The sequence below is a fragment of the Muntiacus reevesi genome, chromosome 22 (genome assembly GCF_963930625.1).
Source record: "Muntiacus reevesi chromosome 22, mMunRee1.1, whole genome shotgun sequence".
Taxonomy (NCBI): Eukaryota; Metazoa; Chordata; class Mammalia; order Artiodactyla; family Cervidae; genus Muntiacus; species Muntiacus reevesi.
This window is the reverse complement of record NC_089270.1, coordinates 22,761,573-22,784,930: the sequence shown is the minus strand read 5'-3', so window position 1 is coordinate 22,784,930 and position 23,358 is coordinate 22,761,573. Positions and strand designations below refer to the sequence as shown.

At 40.6% G+C, this 23,358-nt stretch overlaps 1 protein-coding gene across 1 annotated transcript in view; it reads left to right on the top strand.

Annotated features, from left to right (window-relative positions):
- The window catches only part of ANXA3 (annexin A3), a 69,831-nt gene extending 47,206 nt beyond the window's left edge, over window positions 1-22,625 (top strand). Inside the window, exons 8-13 of the mRNA XM_065914001.1 lie at window positions 4,263-4,319; window positions 4,666-4,759; window positions 7,382-7,477; window positions 12,152-12,210; window positions 14,147-14,269; window positions 22,043-22,625. Coding sequence (XP_065770073.1) covers window positions 4,263-4,319; window positions 4,666-4,759; window positions 7,382-7,477; window positions 12,152-12,210; window positions 14,147-14,269; window positions 22,043-22,102 — 489 coding nt within the window. The 3' untranslated portion in view covers window positions 22,103-22,625. The remainder of the gene's footprint in view (window positions 1-4,262; window positions 4,320-4,665; window positions 4,760-7,381; window positions 7,478-12,151; window positions 12,211-14,146; window positions 14,270-22,042) is intronic.
- The last annotated feature ends 733 nt before the right edge of the window (window positions 22,626-23,358 follow it).

Here is a 23,358-nt window from a genome sequence, read left to right as displayed (position 1 = left end):
CTCACAGGCTAACAAAACAATGCTCAAAATTCTCCAATTCAAGCTTCAACAGTATGTGAACTGAGAACTTCCACATGTTCAAGCTGGATTTAGAAAAGGCAGAGGAACCAGAGATCAAATTGCCAGCACCCATTGGATCATTGAAAAAGCAAGAGAGTTCCAGAAAAACATCTACTTCTGTTTTATTGACTGTGCCAAAGCTTTTGACTGTGTGGATCACAACAAACTGTGGAAAATTCTTCAAGTGATGGGAATACCAGACCACCTGACTTGCCTTCTGAGAAACCTGTATGCAGGTCAGGAAGCAACAGTCAGAACTGGACATGGAACAATGAACTGGTTCCAAATAGGAAAAGGAGTACGTCAAGGCTCTATATTGTCACCCTGCTTATTTAACTTATATGCAGAGTACATCGTGAGAAACGCTGGGCTGGAGGAAGCACAAGCTGGAATCAAGATTGCCAGGAGAAATATCAATAACTTCAGATATGCAAATGACACCACCCTTATGGCAGAAAGTGAAAAGGAACTAAAGAGCCTCTTGATGAAAGTGAAAGAGGAGAGTGAAAAAGTTGGCTTAAAGCTCAACATTCAAAAAACTAAGACCTTGGCATCCAGTCCCATCACTTCATGGTAAGTAGATGGGGAAACAATGGAAACAGGAGAGACTTTATTTTCTTGGGCTCCAAAATCACTGCAGATGCTGATTATAGCCATGAAATTAAAAGACACTTGCTCCTTGGAAGAAAAACTTTGACAAACCAAACGGCATATTAAAAAGCAGAGACATTACTTTGCTAACAAAGGTCCATCTAGTCAAAAGCTTATGGTTTTTCCAAGTAGTCATGTATGGATATGATAGTTGGACAATAAAAAAGATTGAGCACCGAAGAACTGATGCTTTCAAACTGTGTTGTTGGAGAAGACTCTCGAGAGTCCCTTGGACTGCAAGGAGATCAAACCAGTCCATCCAAAAGGAAATCAGTCCTGAATATTCATTGGAAGGACTGGTGCTGAAGCTGAAACTCCAATACTTTGGCCGCCTGATGGGAAGAACTGACTCACTGTTCAAAGACCCTGATGCCATGAAAGATTGAAGGTGGGAGGAGAAGGAGATGACAGAGGCTGAGATGGTTGGATGGCGTCACCAACTCAATGAACATGCGTTTGAGTAAGCTCCGGGAGTTGGTGGTGGACAGGGAAGCCTTGCGTGCTGCAGTCCATGGGGTCGCAAAGAGTGGGACATGACTGAGCATCTGCACTGAACTGAACTGAAGGTCAAGGATGAGATACAGTCATAGATGTGTGTAAGAGGGGCTTCCCAGGTGCCGCTAGTGATAAAGAACCCACATGCCAATGCAGGAGACGTAGGAGATACAGGTTTGATCCCTGGCTTGGGAAGATTCCCCGGAGGAGGAGATGGCAACCCACTCCAGTATTCTTGCCTGGAGAATGCCTTGGACAGAGGAGTTTGGCTGGCTATAGCACATAAGGTCCCAAAGAGTTGGACACAACTGAAGCAGCTTAGCATGCACATACTCATGTGTGCAAGAGAGGAAATGACTTAAGCCTTATCTCAACAGCCTCTTTCAGCTAATTTACACACCCCTTAATGTGTAGGAAAATTCCAATCACTGTCCCAGCCTGAGGGTCGAGGCAACACTTGTCATTATGCCACTAGGGAACAATTTATCCTAATTATAGTTTCAGTTGTTTCCAATGGCGAAAGCCTTTTGAAATTTGAACCTATAAATCCAAGTTGATGAGACATCGCTGCAAACAGACAATCCCACAGGTCAGTATTCATTAAGTGTATGTGTGGTGAGCGCACACGCCCACAGGAGGCAGTGGTGAGTAGGGCTCCTAGACAGTTTCAGAATCGGGCCTGGACTCTCCTACTCCTCTGCTGCCTACCAGCTCTATGTACTTAGACAAGTTACTTTAACTCAAGCCTTAAAGCCTGCATTTCACATCTGTACAATTAAAATAATAGTATTACCAACCACAGAGGGTGCTGTGAAGATACAGAGAGAAAAAGAGTATGAACAACAGCACAAAGTCATTGATAAATGGTGGTGGCGGCTTATTGGAATTAATGCCAGCGATCATCAACACTTTTATTATTGAAACAGAGTGAATGATGAAAGGAGAACAAGAAAGCAGCAAACTATAGAGACAGCTAGTTGGGGCAGAGTAGCAATAGCACTGAAAGCAACAGAGAAAAGAAATCATGCAAAAGTCAGGCAGGCATACAAAGACCTAATATTTGCAAATAGGCATAAATATATTTTTTAAATTTGTGTTTATTATTTATTTATACTGAAGCATAATTATACTGAGGCATAATTGCTGAATTGATGCTTTTGAACTGTGGTGTTGGCGAAGACTCTTAAGAGTCCCTTGGACTGCAAGGAGATCCAACCAGTCCATCCTAAAGGAAATCAGTCCTGAATATTCATTGGAAGGACTGATGCTGAAGCTGAAACTCCAATACTTTGGCCACCTGATGTGAAGAACTGACTTATTGGAAAAGACCCTGATTCTGGGCAAGATTGAAAGCAGGAAGAGAAGGGGATGACAGAGGCTGGGATGGTTGGATGGCATCACCAACTTGATGGACATGAGTTTGAGCAAGCTCCAGGAGTTGGTGATAGACAGGGAGGCCTGGCATGCCATGGGGTCGCAAAGAGTGAGCCATGACTGAGTGACTGAACTGAACTGAACTGAACTCCATTTATAGTTATCATAAAATATTGACTTTATTTCCTATGTTGTGCAGTGTATCCTTATAGCTGATTTTATACCTAATAATTTATATCTCTTATTCCCCTACCCCTATAATGCCCTTGCTCCCTTCCCTTTCCCCATGGGTAACCACTAGTTTAGAACAAATACATTTTTTAAAGTATTAAAGCCAAAAGTTTCATTCACCTGTAATTTGCAAAATAATGCAGGCAATCTTCTTTCTTTCTCCATCTTCCATCTTCTATAATGTCTTGAATTATTTATGTGCAAGCACACACACTTAGCCATAGAGCCTTCAACAGTAGAGTTAGTGGGGAATTCGTGAGTTTTGAGTTTATTTGAATACTTTATTTTTAGAGCAGTTTTAGATTTCCAGAAAAATGCAGCAGAAGCTACAGAAACCTCCCACATGCCCCTCCTCCTTCCACACATCTTGCATTAGCATGGTACACTGGTTATAGTTGATGAATGAATTAAATGATAAATGAATTAGATGATGATTACATGGTGAATGAATGAACTGACACATTAGTAACTAAATTCTGTACTTTACATTAGGATTCACTCTTTGTGTTATACATTCTATGGGTTTGGACAAATGTTTAATGTCTTGTGTCCACCATTACAAAGTCATATGGAATAGTTTTACTGCCCTAAAGATCTGTACTTCAGCCTTTCATCCCTCTGTTTCTCCCTCTGAGCCTCTGGTAACCAGTGGTCTTTTTATCTCTATAGTTTTGCTTTTTCCCAGTGGTCCTATAATTGAAATAATACAGTGTATAGGCTTTTCAGACTGCATCATTTCATGGCTCAATAACTCATTTCCTTTTTTTTTTTTTTTCATCACTGAGTGCTATTTCACTGTGGATTTCCCAGGTGGCTCAGTGATAAAGAATTCACCTACCAATGCAAGAGACCTGTGTTCAATCCCTGGGTCAGAAAGATCCCCCTTAGAAGGAAGTAGCAACCCCCTCCAGTATTCTTGCCTGGGAAATCGCACGGACAGAGGAGTCTGGTGGGCTCCAGCTCACGGGGTTACAAAGAGTCGGACACGACAGAGAGAGAGATGTTGTTGAGCATCTTTTGATGTACTTTCTCGCCATCTGTGTATCTGATATCTATTCAGATATTTTTCCCATTTTTAATTGGGTTGTTTGTTCTCTTTTTGTCGAGTTTTAAGAGCTTCTATGTATTTTAGATACACGTCCTGTGTATCTGATACATATCTGATGTGTTTGCATACATTTTCTCCCAAGGTGTGGCTTGTCTTACGATTCCCTGAAGACCTTGAGTTTCCAGAGAAGGAAACTCGTGCTCAGAAGACTGTAGGGATTTGCTGCACATTTCACGGCTAGTCAGCGGCAGGGCCAGAAAGAGAGCTGTGAGTGATCAATTCCTTTGGGCCGTGTGGTCCTCACTGGAAGAAACAGCTCTAAGAGGCCCCGCGGGTTCAAATGCCAAATGATGGAATATTTGTCTTTAAAAAGACTGCCTTCATTTTTATCTTCTCTGATTAGGGCAGAAGAGATGAGAGTCTAAAAGTGGATGAGCAGCTGGCCAGAAAGGATGCTCAGGTCAGTAACAGCAGAGAAAACATCTCCTTGAACTCTCCTCCCTCCTGACTGCCTTCTTATATCTCCGGCATCAGCTGGGGCCGTGCTCTCATCTTTTCTGTCTGAAGGAGAAGCCTGAAGCCCAGCGATGCCTTAGCTCCATCTTTCTGCCTTCCCCAGTGCTGGTTATTATTCCCCTGGCTCCTGCCACTTCAACTGTCAGATTTTTCTGCTAGAAGTGAGAGATACGGCTTATCGAAGACCTCAATGACCTGTAAAATAAACTTACCCCTCTTCTCATCCCACCTCCTCAAAAAAAGACAGAATTGGGTTTGCACTAGCATTTGCGTCTTCTCTTGTCCAACAGGTTCTCTATAGCGCTGGTGAAAAGAGATGGGGCACGGATGAAGATGCCTTCACTGACATCCTGTGTCTGAGGAGCTTTCCTCAACTGAACCTAAGTACAGACTCACGTTGCGATCTTTTTTTTTCTCTGAATTGTGTTGTTTTTGCACGTACATCAGGGTTTAATAGACCTAATTCTGAAAATGAAGTTAAAAGTGGTGAAGGCGGTCCCATTTTTATGTACAGACATTTCAGGAAACGACCTGGGGAAGCCGTGCTCCAACTCAAGGGAGAATCAACACTGCTCGGGTTTTACCCTCGGAGCTCAGTAGATTACCTGTGTGTGTTTAGTCACTCAGTCATGTCCAACTCTCTGCAACTGTTTGGACTGCAGCACGCCAGGCTTCCCTGTGCTTCACCATCTCCTGGAGCTTGCTCAAACTCAGTCCATTGAGTCGGTGATGCCATCCAGCCATCTCATCCTCTGTCATCCCCTGCTCCTCCTGCCTTCAATCTTGCCCAGCATCAGGGTCTTACCCAATGAATCAGTTCTTTGCATCAAGTGGCCAAAGTGTTGGAGCTTCGGCTTCAGCATCAGTCCTTCCAATGAATATTCAGGACTGATTTCCTTTAGGATGGACTGGTTGGATCTCCTTGCAGTCCAAGGGACTCTCAAGAGTCTTCGCCAACACCACAGTTCTAAAGCATCAGTTCTTCAGTGCTCAGCCTTTTTTATTGTCCAGCTCTCACATGCACACATACTACTGGAAAAACCATAGCTTTGGCTAGATGGATCTTTGTTAGCAAAGTGATGTCTCTGCTTTTTAATATGCTCTCTCGGTTTGTCATAGCTTTTCTTCCAAGGAGCAAAGTCTTTTAATTTCATGGCTGCAGTCACCATCTGCAATGACTTTGGAGCCCAAGAAAGTAAAGTCTGTCACTGTTTCCATTGTTTCCCCATCTATTTGCCCTGAAGTAATGGGACCGGATGCCAAGATCTTCAGTTTTTGAATGTTGAGTTTTAAGCCAGCTTTTTCCTTCTCTTTCATCTTCATCAAGAGGCTCTTTAGTTCCTCTTTGCTTTCTGCCATAAGGGTGGTGTCATCTGCTTATCTGAGGATATTGATATTTCTCCCAGGAATCTTGTGCTTCATCCAGCCCAGCGTTTCTCATGATGTACCCTACATATAAGTTAAATAAGCAGGGTGACAATATACAGCCTTGACATACTCCTTTCCCAATTTGGAACCAGTCCATTGTTCCATGTCCAGTTCTAACTGTTGCTTCTTGACCTGCATACAGATTTCTCAGGAGACAGGTAAGGTGGTCTAATAGTCCCATCTCTTGAAGAATTTTCCAGTTTGTTGTGATCCACAGTCAAAGACTTTAGCATTGTCAATGAAGTAGATGTTTTTCTGGAATTACCTTGCTTTTTCTATGATCCAGCAGATGTTGGCCATTTGATCTCTGGTTCCTCTGCCTTTTCTAAATCAGCTTGTACATCTGGAAGTTCTCAGTTGATGTACCGTTGAAGCCTAGCTTGGAGGATTTTGAGCATTATCTTCTAGCATGTGAAATGAGTGTGTGACAAATAATAGACAGGGTGGGGTTGGCAGGGAGGAAAGGGGAGCCGCCCTCTGAGCTGAAAGCAGAGAGGAGTGTTCCTGCTGATGGCAGATCCTAAATCACGGCTTCCAGCCCCTTTCTTGCCTAGTTAGCCACTTTCCAGGAAAACCAGGCATTACGAGTGATCTCTGTTAACACATAAATACGGATTATCGTTCAACTTTTTCTGATATGAAGGTAAATGGGTGGGGTGGGGAAGCTGTTTTTCTCAGACCAGCTATTCCATGGAACTGCTAAGCACCCACCCCTTCACTCATCTCCCTGGGTCATTCTGGAAGCAACAGTACCCAGAAATCCAGAACTCCACTGCCTGTGGACAAGAACTGTATCTTCCCTGTGCTGCTCTGGAGAACCACCGCGGTGCCTGACTGTGCTTATACCAAGTTCGTGGGAAAATGAGGAGACCTGGACATTGAAATTTCATCCTTATTATAAAATAATAGTAATAGTATATTATAGTTGCTTTATTAATGTCTTCATTTGAAAAATAAAAACCGAACAATCATAGATCTCCAAATTTTCTGTTTTCAAAATTTACTTGGAAACAATATACTTGGCTTACAAAGTATCCCTCCATGCTGGGTGATGTATGTACAGGTTTTACTTTCGGGAAATATTGACCAAGAACTTTCAGTGCCTTCTCATAAGTATGAAATAGGCTCTGCTGCCTTGGGGAGTGATTTATTCAGCACAAAGAAATCTTCACAATTAAGATTTCAGTAGCAGATTTAAAATATATTTGACACATGACCACATTCTTGTTTCTCAGGTGCTGCTATCTTTTAAAAGTTAGCCCACCTTGCTAGAGAAATTATTTATCATTTAACTTTTCAGGGTATTTTAAATGCTTACAGCCTGGGATGGGAAGGGAAGAAAGGAGAGAGAGAGATAATCATTGAAGAAAATGGCCTATGAAGTTCAAGTTTTATTGTTGATGATATTTTTTAAAAGAAATTAAAAACAAAAAGTTCTATGCTGAGTTTTTGATGGTTTAAAGAAGTGTTTGTGCTTGCTACTTAATAACATGATTTGCTGCGTATCAGATCAGAAGCTAAAATACATTCAGGTGTCAACTGGGATGCTTTCAATTTTTTTGCGATGCTGCTTTTCAGCATTTGATGAATACAGAAACATCAGCCAGAAGGATATTGAGGACAGCATCAAAGGAGAATTGTCTGGGCATTTTGAAGACTTACTGCTGGCTATAGGTAAGCCCATGAGTGCTTATAAACTGAGGTACTTTGCACTTGTTTTACATCAGTGTCAGAATCAGCTCTTTTCATCTCAGAATCCTGACTGATCCATCTTTATGCTCCCCAGAGCCCTCAGCACAGTCCATGGTACACACCATATGCTCAAATATTGTGAAATGGATGCAGGAAGATGTTCTCTGTTTAGGGCTTCCTTTGCCTTTTAACTTTGTATTTATCTTGGTACCGCATTTGGATTATAAACTCCTTGAGAAAGAAAAACGTTACACTTCTACTGGCATTTTTATGGAGCCCGTCGAAAACATAGATCTAAGCCCATATGGTAATTATATCACATTTGGTTATTTTTGGAAGATGTCAGTGGCCTCCCAAGGTTAAACTCAGGACAGAACTACAGGTCTCCTCCTTGTTGGCTGTGCGAACAGGGAGAATCAGAAAGAATAAGTCACAGACTGAATCTGTTCCTGGAGAGACACGTGGATAACAAGCAGACAAAAACATGGTTATGTAAGCTGATCTGTCTTCTCCATGAGGTCTCTGCAGCCTGTGCTTTTAGGCACCCAAAGAACACCTTGCAAGAAAGATGCATTCAGAGGAATGAGACACTCTTCAAAGACAGGATTCAGTGACCATTCTAGCCGAGTCAGGCTAGTGTGGGCAAGTCAGGCTTAATCACTCAGTTGTGTCCCACTCTTTGTGACCCCATGGACTGTGGCCCTCCAGGCTCCTTTGTCCATGGGATTTTTCAGTCAAAAATACTGGACTGGGTTGCCATTTCGTCCTCTAGGGGATCTTCCCGACCCAGGGATCAAACCCATGTCTCCTGTGTTTCCTGCATTGTAGGCAGATTCTTTACCTGCAACTCAGTCTAAATGCTCATAAGCACGCAGGATTGTTCAGAATCCTAAACTTCTCCAATTTCTGGTGACTGTTGGTCTTGCTTCTCCGCTAATGCCAGGGTAGGAGTACTTGTCCTCCACACAACTTATCATTTCACCAATGGAATGTCATATCTAACATCAATCACAATAATTAATAGCTTCTCCAGTGAGATAAAGATAGCTGATATCTAAGGGTAACCTCCAGAGTGAGGCTCTGATTCATCTTTCAGATGTTAATTACCACCTCTGGAGGGTGGAAGGTGCCTCAAATTGTACTTTTTAAATAAACACTTGTCAGGCACTTACAACATTCTCGGCATTATACTAACCTCTTGGCAAACATCAACCCATTTAAGCCTCATGACAATCCCATGGGTGAGGGACTGTTATTATCCCCATAGGAGACCTGAGGAACCAAAAGGTTAAGTTCCTTCCCAAGTTACTCAGGGAAAATGTGGTGAAGCTGGGGTTCTAACCTAGGCATTTGGGCTCCGCAGCCTGTGATGTTAACCAGCCTCTCCAATGTGCTTCAGGGGAAATGGAGATTGAAACCTGCATGTATCACCCCATCCGCAGTGAAGTATTCTAAATTACAGGGAAAGTACCAGGGAGCAAGCCCTCGCTAAGGTTTGGGCCCTAGTCTCAAGATTTCCTCTGCATGTGTTATTTCATTAACTTCTGATCCTTTCTTCAGTGCCAAGAATAGGACTCTTGATCCAAATGCTGTTTTAAAAAAAAAATATGTATACACACAGACACACACACATATATATGGGCTTCCCAAGTGGCACTGGTGGTTAAGGACCCACTTGCCAATGCAGGGGACATAAGAGACACAAGTTCAATCCCTGAGTGGAGAAGATCCCCTGGAGGAGGGCAGGCAACCCACTCCAGTATTCCTGCCTGGAGAAGAATTCCATGGACAGAGGAGCCTAGCAGGCTACAGTCCATAGGGTTGCACAGAGTCAGGCACAACTGAAGCATCTTAGCAAGCACATGTGTGTGTGTGTGTATAGGTGACTTGCTAAAAGACAGACCAAGAAAGAATGAAAAGCTGCTTTTTCAATTTAAAAAAAATGAATCAGAGATCAGTCTCCATTCTTAGCTCTGACAATATTCCAGTGTCAGTGATATAGCCAGTTAATTTTTTTCATTTCATATTTTAACCTTTACACCAGTTTTGCTGCTTTTTACCTTGCCTGCTGCATTATTTGAAAAACTTTACTAAGATGTACAAATTCTCACTTCATTGAGCTAAGAGGCATTTTTGGAAATAGATGCTGAATTATGCACTAAATGTGGGCCATAGTGTGTGTCATTTTATCAAGTGAAAGAAAGACTTTAAAATTCAACTAATTTAAAGTTCAAGATATGTCTCACTTTCGTTTTCTATTTCAGTCTATCACTGGAATATATTTTTAAAAAAATCTTTATTGAGATAGAACTCAAGTACCATAAAATTCACCCGAAGTGTGCAATTCAGTGCTCTCTGGTTTCACAGAGCTGTGCATCTGTCACCGGAATCTAAGTTTGGGATCTTCCCATCAGCCCTCAAAGAAACCCTGTGCCTGTTGATAGTCACTCCCCACTCCTCCCACCCCTTGCCACCACCAATTTCCTTTCTGTGTCAATAGATCTGCCTGTCCTGGCTATTTCATATACAAGGAATCTAAAACACTGTCAACACATAGCTTTCGCCACGAAAAGCCATCTGAGTTCTAACATCTTAGAAATGCATGGTAGGAAGATCACTAGTTGTCAAATCTGTACGTAGATAGGAAGAAGCTTTCTTTAAAAAGACTGTTTCATTAGGGAGAAGAGTTTAATCTCAGAAATGTATACAGGAGTCTGAAAATCAAACAGAAAAAGCTTTTTTTTTTTTTAATGGGGAAGAGATAAACAGATCTTAGCGGAAGCTTTTATTTTTATTTTTTTTAAGGTTGATTTTTCGCTGTGCTGGGTCTTCGTTGCTGCGTGGGCTTTTCTCTACTTGTGGCACGGGGGGCTATTCTTCAGTTGTGGTGTGTGGGCTTCTCATTGAGGTGCCGCTTCTTCTGGAGCAAGAACTCGAGGGTGTGCGGGCTGCAGTTGTTAGAGCTCGTGGGCTCAGTAGTCATGGTACAGCATGTGGGATCTCCCCAGACCCAGGATCGAACCCGTGTCCCCTGCGTTGGTAGCCAGATTCTTAACTACTGGGCCATCAGGAAAGCCCTAGCAGAAATTTTTAAGAAATTGGACAAGCAAGGAGGTGGGTTCGTTGGGGTTGACAGGAAGCGTGTCTCTCCATGTCAGCTCGTTCTTAGGACAAGCTGAAAAGGAGGCATGTTTGGCATTCTGGTACTTGCTCAGTCTGGGGACCAAGCGAGGATTCAGGGGCCTGTGACAGGGGTCAGGGGAAGGCCTGAGAAAGTTTGATCAAAAGAATACAGAGGGTAGGAAGCAGGCAACCAAGAGCTCTTGATCATCATAACGAACTTCAATAGACTCCCTGGTTTTTTGGAATTTCCCCGAGTTTCCCTACTGAGGTTGAGTCTTAAAGCAGGCTTCCTTATACTGTATATGCTACCACTTCCCCAAATATTCAGACATGAGGAACAAATCTGGTAGTTAAGACCAAAAGCAAAGGACAAGATAAAGGATAATGGAAAGAAAGGATTCCCTGCATTTAGTTTGTGGGGAGCGAGATGACTGAAGACTTAATAGAATAAAAGCGGGCATAAATGCTTTCAATCAAATGATTAAGGCTTGCTGAATATAAGTTTGAGAAAAATATAGGTAATACCAATTGACATCTTTGATTTCTTCTCAGACAGTTTCAAATCTGTAGCTGTTGTCATGTTTGTCCCAGATTCCATGTTTCTGATACATTTCTCTGTTTCCCTTAAGACACAGACACAAAAGGTCTTTTCGCTTTCCTTAAAAGAGTCTGAAAGGCACTATGAGAAAGCCACTGTTCTTGTTCTGATCTCCAAAATTCATTATAAAATTCATTCACATTTGGTCCGCTTTCTACCTAAGAGATCAAATTTAAGATGACACAAGTAATTGTATGCAATAAGCAGATTTATTCCCTACAGACTTTTCTAGTCCTGGCTACTTTCACTTTAAAGGATAATTTAATTGCTCATGTTTTTTGCCAGTTATCTTTTATTATTATTATTATTATTATAATTTCTGCTTTACTCATTATTTCAAAATAAAGAATTGAAAGATTTTAGTGTTTTTTTTTAATGGCTGAATTTAGATTACATGCACTGGTTATAATGTAATTAATCAGTCTATAAATTCTAATTCAGTCACTTAAGAAAAAAAATCTTTCTGTTGGAAAAATTGGTTTTAAGCTGAGCTCCAGTGCCCCTATTTGCCTAATGAGTTATTTGGAGCAACATCTCTGCAATCTTTAGACCCAAGCTATTCATCAGTAGTCAAAGACGTTAGAAATGGAGCGGTGGTACACCCTAGGGAGTTATCAAATGTAAGCGTAGGTGTTGGTGTGTCTGGGATCTGGAAATGAGTCAGCTGCTGTGGGAGTATCTTTGGCAGGTAATTTTATTTTCCCTGTGGCTAAGGATAATTACTGTGTTAAAGTTCCATGCAAATATGATGTTATAAAGGCTTCAAAATTCAGGTTAAGCATTCATTCATTCTTTCATTCTAAAGAAAAGCTAGGAGTGGGGAGGAGGAGAGTGGTATGGTTACTCAAAAAGAATCTTTTTAAAAACTGTGTTACTATAGATTAACTCAAGTTCTATTAAATGAAACTGAACATTACTTTGCTTTTTTATAACAGTTCGTTGTGCAAGGAACATGCCTGCCTTTTTAGCTGAAAGACTGTATCAAGCTTTGAAGGTTGGTCTGAAAATTTCACTTATATTCTTAGCTTCCCTCAAGGAAAATGTAAAAATATTACTTAATATTGATGGCATTTCCTATTTCTTTTCCATTTTGATAGAGTTCTCTTTTGTAGCTAATCTGTCTACTAATTTGGCTCATAGGTTGGTAATGAGTTTCCTAATCATTACAGAGGTAGGTGCACTGAAGTGCTGACTAAATTATTTCTCCCACTTCACAGTAATGTAGGCTGTTGATTGGTTTTAGGACAACAGCCCTCAAATGTGATCCAGTGGCCTCTCAAGCTGCCTTGCTTAAACCACACTGAGCTAGCAGCCTTTCATGATGTAGAAAGCCTGTATTTTCTCATCTGCTGTCACTTCTAGATGGGGAGCTCTGTGAATCTCTTCAGTTCTTTCTCGTTTATATCTTCAGACCCTCATAGTGAGCCTGGCATGCAGAAGAAGTCCGTGTGCCTTTTCAAAGCTGTGTCCACAGTAAGCACAGCACTTTCGTCACCTCCCATCCTAGCCTTGCTCCGCATCCTGCCTTCCGTCATCTCAGTGGATAACACCAGTAGGAACTAGCCTTGCCCAACTCACTGAAGTTATACCTTTCCTCCCCAGCCTTGTTCTCTACAACTCAGCCACATCGGCCTTCTTTCTGTTCCATGATTACTCCAAGCGTCTTCCCATGTCAGGGTCTTGGTTTTTGTCGTGCTCTCTGCCTGGGGTGTCTCTCCTCCAGATCTATCTATGGCTACCTCCTTCTGATCTCTGAGGTCTCAGCTCATGTGTCCTCCTGAGAGAGGTCTTCCCTGTCTACCCAGGTCAAATGACTTCCTTTCATTTGCACTCCATCCCATCGTTCTCCATACCATTAACTTACTGTCCTTACTGTCCACCTCCATCAGTGAGAACTCCATGAGAGTGTGTCCTGTAAGTTTGTTGTGCTCTGTAAGCATTTGTTGAATGAATAAATGAATAGTGTCAATATCCACCTAACTGCTCAGCTAGAAATTCTACACTTCTCTCTCCCTTTTTCTTCTCAAACATTATTAAGTTTTGTCAGTCTACCTTTACAAGCATATCTTAAATCTTATCAATTTTCTCCATCCCTACTACCATTATTGTAGGTCAGGCCATCAACATCTCTTTCTCTCTCTCCTCTCTTCTCGATTATATAATCACTTCTGGATGGATCTCAAAGCTTCCAGTCTTATTCTGTCATCTTCATCCTACTCTCTTCCTGAAATCCATTCTTCATAATGCTGCTGTCAAAGGAAACTTCTGAAACTACAAATCTGATCTGATCTCAACACACTCATTTTTAACAGACTGCAAATAGCTCTTCACACTCAGGATGAAGTCAGAATTTCATTTCATGGTTTATAAGGTCTGGCCTTTCCAGATATATTTCTTGCTGTTCCTTCTTATTCCTTATGTATCCTTAAATGTGGTGTTATTTCTTGCCCTAAAGCGTCACGTATGCTGTTTCTTATATTGAAACACTTTTTTTTTTTCTCTCCATAAGAACTCCATTCCTTCTTCTCCTGGCTGACTATTTAGGCCCCAGCTTAAATCCCACTTTTTCAAACAGTCCTTTACTAATCTTTGATTAGCATATGGTAGGCCTCCCTAACTATATGTTCCCATAGTGCCCAATATTTCCCATATGTCAGATTTCATTGTAATGGCCCATTTTCTCACCTGCATCCTTTACAAAACTGAAAGCATAACAGGGGCGTCTCATATCTGTTTTCAGCATTTAGCAATGCAATGGCAGAAAACGTTTCTTGAATAAATGAATGAGGATGTTTGATGAAAAATGAGAGAAGGAGCGTCAATGTGGCTGAATAGTTTGTGTACCATTATCAGTGTCTCATGAATAGAGATCCACTTGTTGTTTTGTGAGCGATGAGATTGGTCTCATGGACGCTTGCGTTTCTTAACAGGGTGCCGGGACTGATGAGTTTACTGTGAACCGAATAATGGTTTCCAGATCAGAAATTGACCTTCTGGACATTCGAGCAGAGTTTAAGAAGCTTTCTGGCTACTCCCTGTATTCAGCAATTAAAGTAAGTCTCTTCTTAAAAATAGCAAAACAAACAAACAAAAAAAATCCAGCAAAAAAAAAAAAAAAAAATAGCAAAACATATCTTGCCTCTTTCTACCCGTCATCTTTCCCTTATAATCCTCAAAACATGGAAATTCATGACTTAGGTTTCTCTCTCCTTGTCAGTGTGTAAATGTGTTTTCTGAGTTATTTGTCGGCCATAAAAAGGAGTGAAAATTTGAGTCGGTGGTGATGTGGATGAATCTAGAGTCTGTCGTACAGAGTGAAGTAAGTCAGAAAGAGAAAAACAAGTGTCATGTATTAATGCATAAATATGGAATCTAGAAAAATGGTGCTGTTGGACCTATTTTTTCAGGCAGGAATAGAGATAGAGAGGTAGAGAATGGGCTTGTGGACACCAGGGGGGAAGGAGAGGGTGGAACAAACTGGGAGAGTAGCATTGACATATATACACTTCTTGGGTGAAATAGCTAGTGGGAACCTGCTGGGTAGCACATGGAGCTCAGCTCGGTGCTCTGTGATGACCCAGATGGTTGACATGGGGATGGGTGGGAGGGACTTTTCAGAGAAAGGGTGTATGTGTATACATATGACTGATTCATGTTTTGTATAGCGGAAACAAATGCAACATTGTAAAGCAATTCTATTCCAACCTAAAGATTAAAAAAAAAAAAAGAAAGAAAGAAACCTCAAAAAAAGAGTGACAAAATATTTCTTAAAGATAGTAATTATTTTTCAGCTCTAAAATCCTAGGTACATAAAAGGCACTCAACATTTTATTTTTTTCAGGTTTAGTGGCCACTGGTTTTTCTTTTGTGAATTGCATATGCAAATTGCTTATCTGTTTTCTTATATTGCACTGGTTTAATTTATTTCAGGTATTCTTTCTGGCAGTAGAACCAAAGTATGTATTTTACATTTCCTCTTTGTTTCACACAAAAGATAACATGATTCTGCACTTTGGGGTTCTTTTCATTTCGGGAAGGAAGCTGTCTCATTCTTTTTTTTTAACTTTTTATTTTGCATTGGAGTATAGCCGATTGATAAACAGTGTTGTGATAGTTTCAGATGAACAGTGAAGGAACGCAACCACACACACACATGTATCCATTCTCCCCCGAATTTCCCTCCTGTCCGGACTGCCACAGAGCACTGAGCAGAGTTCCATGTGCCAGACAGTAGGTCCTTGTTGGCTATTCATTGTAAATACAGCAGTGTGTACATGTCCATCCTCAACTCCTTACCTGTCCCTTCCCTCCACCCTTCCACCTGCCAGCAGTCATAAGTTCAGTCTCTAAGTCTGAATCTCTTTCTGTTTTGTAAGTAAGTTCACTTGTATCATTTCTTTTTAGATTCCATATATAAGGGATGTCTTCCAATATTTCTCTTTCTTTGTCTGACTTACTTCACTCAATATGACACTCTCTAAGTCTACCATGTTGCTGCAAGTGACATTATTTCATTCTTTTTAATGGCTGGGTAATATTCCATTGTTTGTATGTACCATATCTTCTTTATCCGTTCCTTTGTCGATGGACATTTAGGTTGCTAGGAAGCTTTCTCATTCTTTTTAACAGCTGCATTTCATTCCGTTATTTGTATGTTTGTACCTACCACAACTTGAAACAGATGTTTCAAGTTTCTTGCTATTCTAAACAACACGGTACTATACATACCTGATTTCATCAGGTGCAAGTGTATCTGAGGGATGAGTGCTCAAAAGTAGGTAGGAGTGCTGAGATGATGTCAGTACACCTGTAATTTTGGTTGTTGTTGTTCAGTTGCTAGCCATGTCCAACTCTCTGTGACCCCATCTACCGCGGCACCCCAGGCTTCCCTGTCCATCACCAGCTCCAAAGACAGAGAATTTTGGTAAATGTTACCAATTGACTTCCACTGCACCTCAATTAGTCAACTAGATTTGTTCACCAAAATCATTTGTTTTTTTTTAATGAGAGCTGTTGTTTTTGTACTAAACCTTTGCAGGAAAAGATACATGCTTAAGTTGAAAAAGAAGATTTATTCAAAAAGGCAACTGTCCGGTTGCACCTGGGGCTTAACACAGATTTCATCAACTGCTCACACTCAATGCAATTTGAATTGATTCTGACACATTACAATAGTTTCAATCAACAGAGGCAGATACAATAGTGTTAACTAAATTGTACTTACCAAGGCAGAAAAGGAGACACATACATTTTATAAAGATTTCCAGTAACAAGATTGAAACATGAAGAGGTCCTTTGGTTCACCCTTGGCAAACCAGAAAATTCAATTAACTTGTAGCTCTCCCTCTCCAGATGGCCTGGGTAGTTGAGGCTTATTGTATTAGGAAACATGTAAGCAATGTGTATCTTGATAGAAAAGGAAAATCCATTGCTGAAGAGTTCGGTGTGTAATTTAAAATTATCTTAGGTTTCTTCATTTCTGTTGCCTAACATAGATTATTAAGTAATTTCATTACATTTTCAATATTGATAAACAGAATCTTTTTGTCTACCATCCCTGCCTTGGCTCCTGTCTTTCTCTTCCTTCTGCCTTTAATTTAGACATTTCTCTGCCCATTAACACGTTTCTCAGGTGATGATTGGAGGGGAGAAGAGGAAGAAAGTAGGTGAAAAACAAATGTGTGTCTCTTAATACTAAGACGTTTTAAAAAATTGGATGAAGTTAGTTTTTGGTAGATTTTCTTGATCAACAAATTAAGAATCTATCTAAAAAATAACTTGATTCCAGAGTCTTTAAGGGAAAATGTAGTAGCTACCCTCTGTTAGTTCCCGATTTATGTGTAGACTTGTGAAGTGAAGTTGCTCAGTCATGTCTGACTCTTTGCGACCCCGTGGACTGTAGCCTACCAGGCTCCTCCGTCCATGGGATTCTCCAGGCAAGAATACTGGAGTGGGTTGCCATTTCCTTCTCCAGGGGATCTTCCTGACCCATGGATCGAACCCAGGTCTCCTGCATTTCAGGCAGATGCTTTAACCTCTGAGCCACGAGGTGGACATAAATAAAGCAATTTCAAGATAATAATCATACTTCATATTGGTACTACTTGCTAAAATGTGAGATTGTAAGTGCAAAGAAATTTGAAAAAAGGATAAAGCAGGCTGACAAAATAATGTGAAACAGCATAAAATGAAGTCTTAGATGTGGGGTATAGAGGAGTAATAGAGGGATTGAGAGTCAGAGATGTTTGGGATTAGACAGAGACTGTTCCCAGGTGGCCCTGTGTGTGTGTTCAGTCGCTCAACTGTGTTCAGTTCTTTGCAGCCCCATGGACTGAAGCCCGCCAGGCTCCTCTGTCCATGGAATTTTCCAAGCAAGAATACTGGAGTCTGTTGCCATTTCCTACTCTAGAGGATCTTCCCGACCGAGAGATGGAACCCACGTCTCTTCCATTGGTATGCGAATTCCAGGTGGCGCTAGGGGTAAAGAACCCACCTGCACGTGCAGGAGACATAAGAGATACAGGTTCCATCCCTGGGTCGGGAAGATCCCCAGGAGGAGGGCATGGCAACCCACTCCAGTATTCTTGCCTGGAGAATTCCATGGACAGAGGAGCCTGGCGGGGTACAGTCTGTATGGTCGCAAAGAATCAAACACAACTGAAGCGACTTAGCACACAGCACATTTCTTAGGGAAGTGAGTCTGGAGCTTACCTTTGAGGCTAATAAGCAGATGTTGAGGGCCTTATGAGCCTGGTGCTGTGCTGGTCAATAGAGTCTGAAAGGTGAGTGCTCTAGAAACATATGTTTGATGAGAAGTAGAAGGATAAGTACCCACTCCAGGGTTCTTGCCTGGAGAATCCCAGGGGTGGGGGAGCCTGGTGGGCTGCCGTCTCCGGGGTCACACAGAGTCGGACACGACTGAAGTGACTTAGCAGCAGCAGCAGCTGCAGTATTAATAAGATGTTTAATTGATTAGGAGCCTACCTTGGGAATATGGAAAAATACAATCTCAGTGGCAAGATCCATTCAGTTGAAAGAGAGCCTTGAGAACAGGAAATTTGTATTCCATTCATTCAATTTACAATACTTACTGAAAGTATATTATGTGCCAGGCTCAGGGTTACAATTATAAGTAAAGAAAAAAAGTTTTCTGCCCTTATGGAAGTAGAAATAAATGCAAAATTACAGCCATGTTCAATGTAAAGCAAAGAGAGATTGTGCTGTAAGATCATATAACAGTAGGGTTTCACCTACAGGAAGGTTTTGATTCAGATCTGAAAATGATTAGACTTAACAAGGCAAAGGTTGTGGGGGGTCAGAATTCAGCAGAGCATTCTAACAAAAGGAGTCATGAGTGGAAAGACCTCATGGTGGAAGAAATGTAATCAAGAACGAGGCTGAAGGGACCAGATCATGCAGGGCCTTTTTGACAGCGTTTAAAGATTTGTCTTTTGCTTAAGAGTATGGGAAGCCATTGAAGTGTTTAAATTTTAAGCACATGGTGTCATGACCAGAAGTACGTTTAGAAAAGATCTCGTGACTTTGGAGAATGAATTGGACATAAGATAGAAGGGATGTGGGGTGAGGGGTTACTGTATTAGTCATATTAGAGTAGCTCTGATTCAAAATAGTGATGCAGAGCTACTGCTAATACAAACAGAGGAAAAAGCAAAGACTCAAAAGATACTTAGGAGTTAAAACTTCAAATGACTCCATATGACATCTTGTTGTGAAAAGAAAGGAGAAGGAGTTGAGGATGACTCCCAGGTGTCTGGGGCTTCCGGCGTGGCTCAGCGGTAAGGAACCCACCTGTAGTGCAGGAGCTGCAGGAGACTGGGGTTCGATGCCTGGGTTGGGAAGATCCCCTGGAGGAGGGCATGACAACCCACTCAAGTATTCTTGCCTGGAGAATCCCATGGACAGAGGAGCCTGGCAGGGGTACAGTCCATTGGATCACAAAGAGTCAGACACAACTGAAGTGATTTAGCACACACGTTCCTTTCCTTACAAGTAGATCAGGTTTTCAGTGTTTTTTTTTTTCCCTTTGGGGGGAGTCAGGGAGAAAATTCCACATGTTAAGTTCGAGATGTCTTTTGTCCACTTAAAAACAAAGGCGCAACGTGAGAGTTTCGAGTTGTTTTATTTGGGGCAAAGTGAAGACCGCAGCCCAGGGAATCTCACCTCAGATAGCTCTGAGGAACTACTCCAAAGAGGTGGAGGTGGGGAAGGTCAATATCTATGTGATTTTGGTTAAGGGGAAGTTCATGGAATCAAGTGCTTATTTTACAAAAGGTTTTCTGCTAGTCATGAGGAACTGATGTCACCATGAAGGGATTTAGTGATTTTCTAGATATGAGGAAATACAAGGATTGGGTTCGTAAAATCAGTTCTTAAAAATGTCTGTTCAAAAACCTGTTCTGCTAGTTTTCCCAGAGCACAGTGGCTCATTCCTGCCCTGAACTTCTTCCAGGGGATGTTGAAGGACAGCAGCTGCAGCAGCACATGATTTATTTTTAACCCTTGTAGAGGTAGATGGCAAATGCCCATGGCACGTTACAATTTGTAATTAACACTTCAAAACATGCAAATAGAGATGACGAGTTGTAGCTAGTGGTATGGGATATATTTTCAGAAATAATTATGTCACTGAATCTTTGGACATGCATGCAAATTCTCTAAGGAGAAAATATAGATTAAGAGAAAATGTAATACGAATTTTAAGTGATAAATTGGGATTTAAGCATTACTAACAGTGACTGGCTAAAGAGTGGAGGATGAGTCTACGAAGAAGACAGAAGTGGAGATGGCAGAGAGGAAAGAAGAAAAGTCAGAACTACTTATAGGATAAGAGAGGGCTACTTGCTTAATGGGTATGATGATCATTGAACCCATTTCCCAAAACAAGGAGCATTAACACCTTGGAAAATATGCATTGAGAATCCAAGGAAACTAATGACAAGAGATGAGGGCCTAGAATAGATTTGTTGTGGTTAGAATGGAAAAAGATTAGGAGAGGAGAGAATCACTGTTAAAAATAGGCCAACAGAAAAAAAAAAAAAAAATAGGCCAACAGAAACATTTAGTTTCTTAAGAACAATTAATATGGCCAATTAGGAAACTGTAAATTATGTTTAAAGGTTTTGAAAATACATTGGTATTTTGGGGTAAAAATTTTTAAAACTCCTTAAAATAGAATTGTTTATTCATAAAAAGGACTTCGCCTTCTAATATTGAGGATTTGAGTTTGATCCCTGATGAGGGAGCTAAGATCTCACATGCCTGGTGGCCAAAAAAACAAAGCAAAAGATAGAAACAATATTGTAACAGATTCAATAAAGACTTTAAAAGTGGTCCACATCAAGAAAAATCTTTTTTGAAAGAATAGACATTTTCCTGCAAGACATAAAGGAATAAAGGTAGGAGAAAAGGATGAACATTTATTGTCTACAGTGGATCAAAATTGTATGTTTAGTTCTGTGTTAAACTACTTGAATATATTTTCTCAGCTAACTAATAGAACCCCTAATACTTGTTTACAACTTTGATCAGAGATGGCTAGAGGGAGCTGTTTTTTTAATACAAAGCCAGAGCACTGATGACTTGTCAGTGATTCAAGAGATCATTATATAGGGCAAAGCAAGACTTAAAAACTAAAATTTATATAAAACAGAAGAACGTGTATTAAGGCCTGTTGTGTCTTATTATGAAAACAATGCTTAATCTCTTCTCTAAATGACCCTTCTTCATTGCTTCCTCTACCTTACACTAACTACAATATAAATTTTAAGTGATAAGAAGTTGCCTTGCATCAAATAATGTGAGGATTTTAAGCAATCTTGGTCAAAAGCCAAGTTTTACCACAGATGCTATGCAAACATTTTGCCTCTGTTACATAACAAACATGCCAACTTGTACTTTAAGCCTCAGTCTCCCTGATGGCTCAGTGATAAAGAATCTGCTTGCCAATGCAGGAGACACAGGAGGCACAGGTTTGATCCCTGGGCCGGGAAGATCCCCTGGAATAGGAAATGGCAACCCACTCCAGTATTCTTGCATGGAGAATTCCATGGGCAGAGAAGTCTGGTGGGCTATAGTCCATGGGGTCACAAAGAGTTGGACACGAATGGGCAACTGAACACAGCACACACATGGTATCTTTTCTGAACCAAGATCTTTTCTGTCTATCCTAGGAGAGAGGAACTGGGAAACATACTTTATAGGAAAGTAGTTCATTTCACTTTCTTAAGTCAGAAAGTATAGAATGGGGTTAAGCAGCCAGGTTAACTGGCTCTGAATTCTGATTCTGCACTCGTTCTCTGTATAATATGGGATAAATATCCTAACCTCTGTCTCTCTCATTTTACTTCTTGGTTAAATGGAGATAGTTACGATACCTACCACACAGTTGTTGTAAGGGTTAAAGTAGTTAACCTTTAGAAGAGCAAGTGTTTCGTAAGTATTAATATAAATATAATAAAATCATATTTTTTAAAAGTGTGGTTAAAAACTTAAAAGAAAATTAAGCTTACGTAATATTATGCAATTGATGTACTCTTCTTTTTTTAAAAAACCCAAGTTGACATTTAACCGCAATATATCCTGCAGAATTTAAGTATTATATATTGTAAAGAAGATGGTAGGCTGGAACGTGATTTCCCACAGATACGGCTGGATGGTGGAGTTGCAGGTGCATGTTACTCAATGGTACAGGTCATGAGCTTCCCACGCCGGTGACTCCCCTAGTGCTGTGGGATTCGATTCATCCATGGATCCCTCATTATTTACGCTGTGTCTCTCCTTCTCTCTGCCTGTCCTGTTCTTTGCAGTCGGATACTTCTGGAGACTATGAGAGCACACTCTTAAAGATCTGTGGAGGAGATGACTGAGTCAAGAACATCCTTTCCAAAGGCTGCCTGCTCCCATGATGGGCATTTTCCTCAGCTCTGCTCACTCCTTTTTCACGGTATTTACAAGTACAAGCAAGTGTCCACAATAACCTGTTTTTAACAGAAATTCTCATTGTTCCATAATAATAACAAGCACAAAAAGTGATTATTGTCATAGAACGTCTCACTCATCATAATGTAGCCACTTATAAATGAAATTTTTAAATGAAATTAAAGATCTGCTAATACTATCCAAATTGCATTTCTACTTTGGAAGTGAGAATCTATGTATAGTTCTAAAGCACTCAATGCCAAACAGTGTAATAAAAGTTGTTGCCTATGTAAAAGGTGATTTGTCTGTTAATTTTTATCATCTGCCAGCATTGTTTGGTACCTGGCGCCAATGACTAAAGATATTTTAAAATGTGTTTTTGTTGTAAAAGTTGTGGTTGCTTCAATTTATCTATTGTCTTATTGATCATATTCATCTTTAAGAAAGAAATAAAAATGAAGATCTATGTAATCCTGGCCTCCCTTTTCTTGTTTGATCAAGCTAGAGGAATGGCAATGCATGAAAATTTATTTTAGCCCTCAGAAAACACCCACTAAACTATTGATCTAACCACTGCCCATCTGAATAACAAACATGACGTGTGGTTGTTTCATGCCAAATACTACTTTCCCAGAATGGGTATTTAGAATCAAGTTTTTTAGGTACCTTTTTCCTCTAAAATAAGTTTGCAAGACTACACACTTTTAGAAATCTTTTATGTTATTTCTGAAAGGGACCTAAGATGAAATACTGAAAGGAAATATATAAGGTATAAATTTCTAGTTAGAGTTATGAGCCTGAGCAGAAATAGAAATGATAGATGTGTGAAAAATAGAAAGAGTGATGTGTGAGTTCAGAACTTTTAATCAGTGGATTCCACACTTCAGCATTTCTGAGACCTTTCAAAAAGATGACGAAGAAGTTATTTCTTGTCCTGAGATTTCAAAAAATGCATATGGGAATAAAGCACGGGAATTAAGAATCTACGTGCCAGGTTTTGACATCCTGCCTTAGAAAGTGAAAGTGAAAGCCACTCAGTCATATCCGACTCTTTGCAATCCCATGGACTATACAGTCCAAGAATTCTCCAGGCCGGAATACTGGAATGGGTAGCCTTTCCCTTCTCTAGGGGATCTTCCCAACCCAGGAATCAAACCCAGATCTCCCACATTGCAGGTGGATTCTTTTCCAACTGACCCAACAG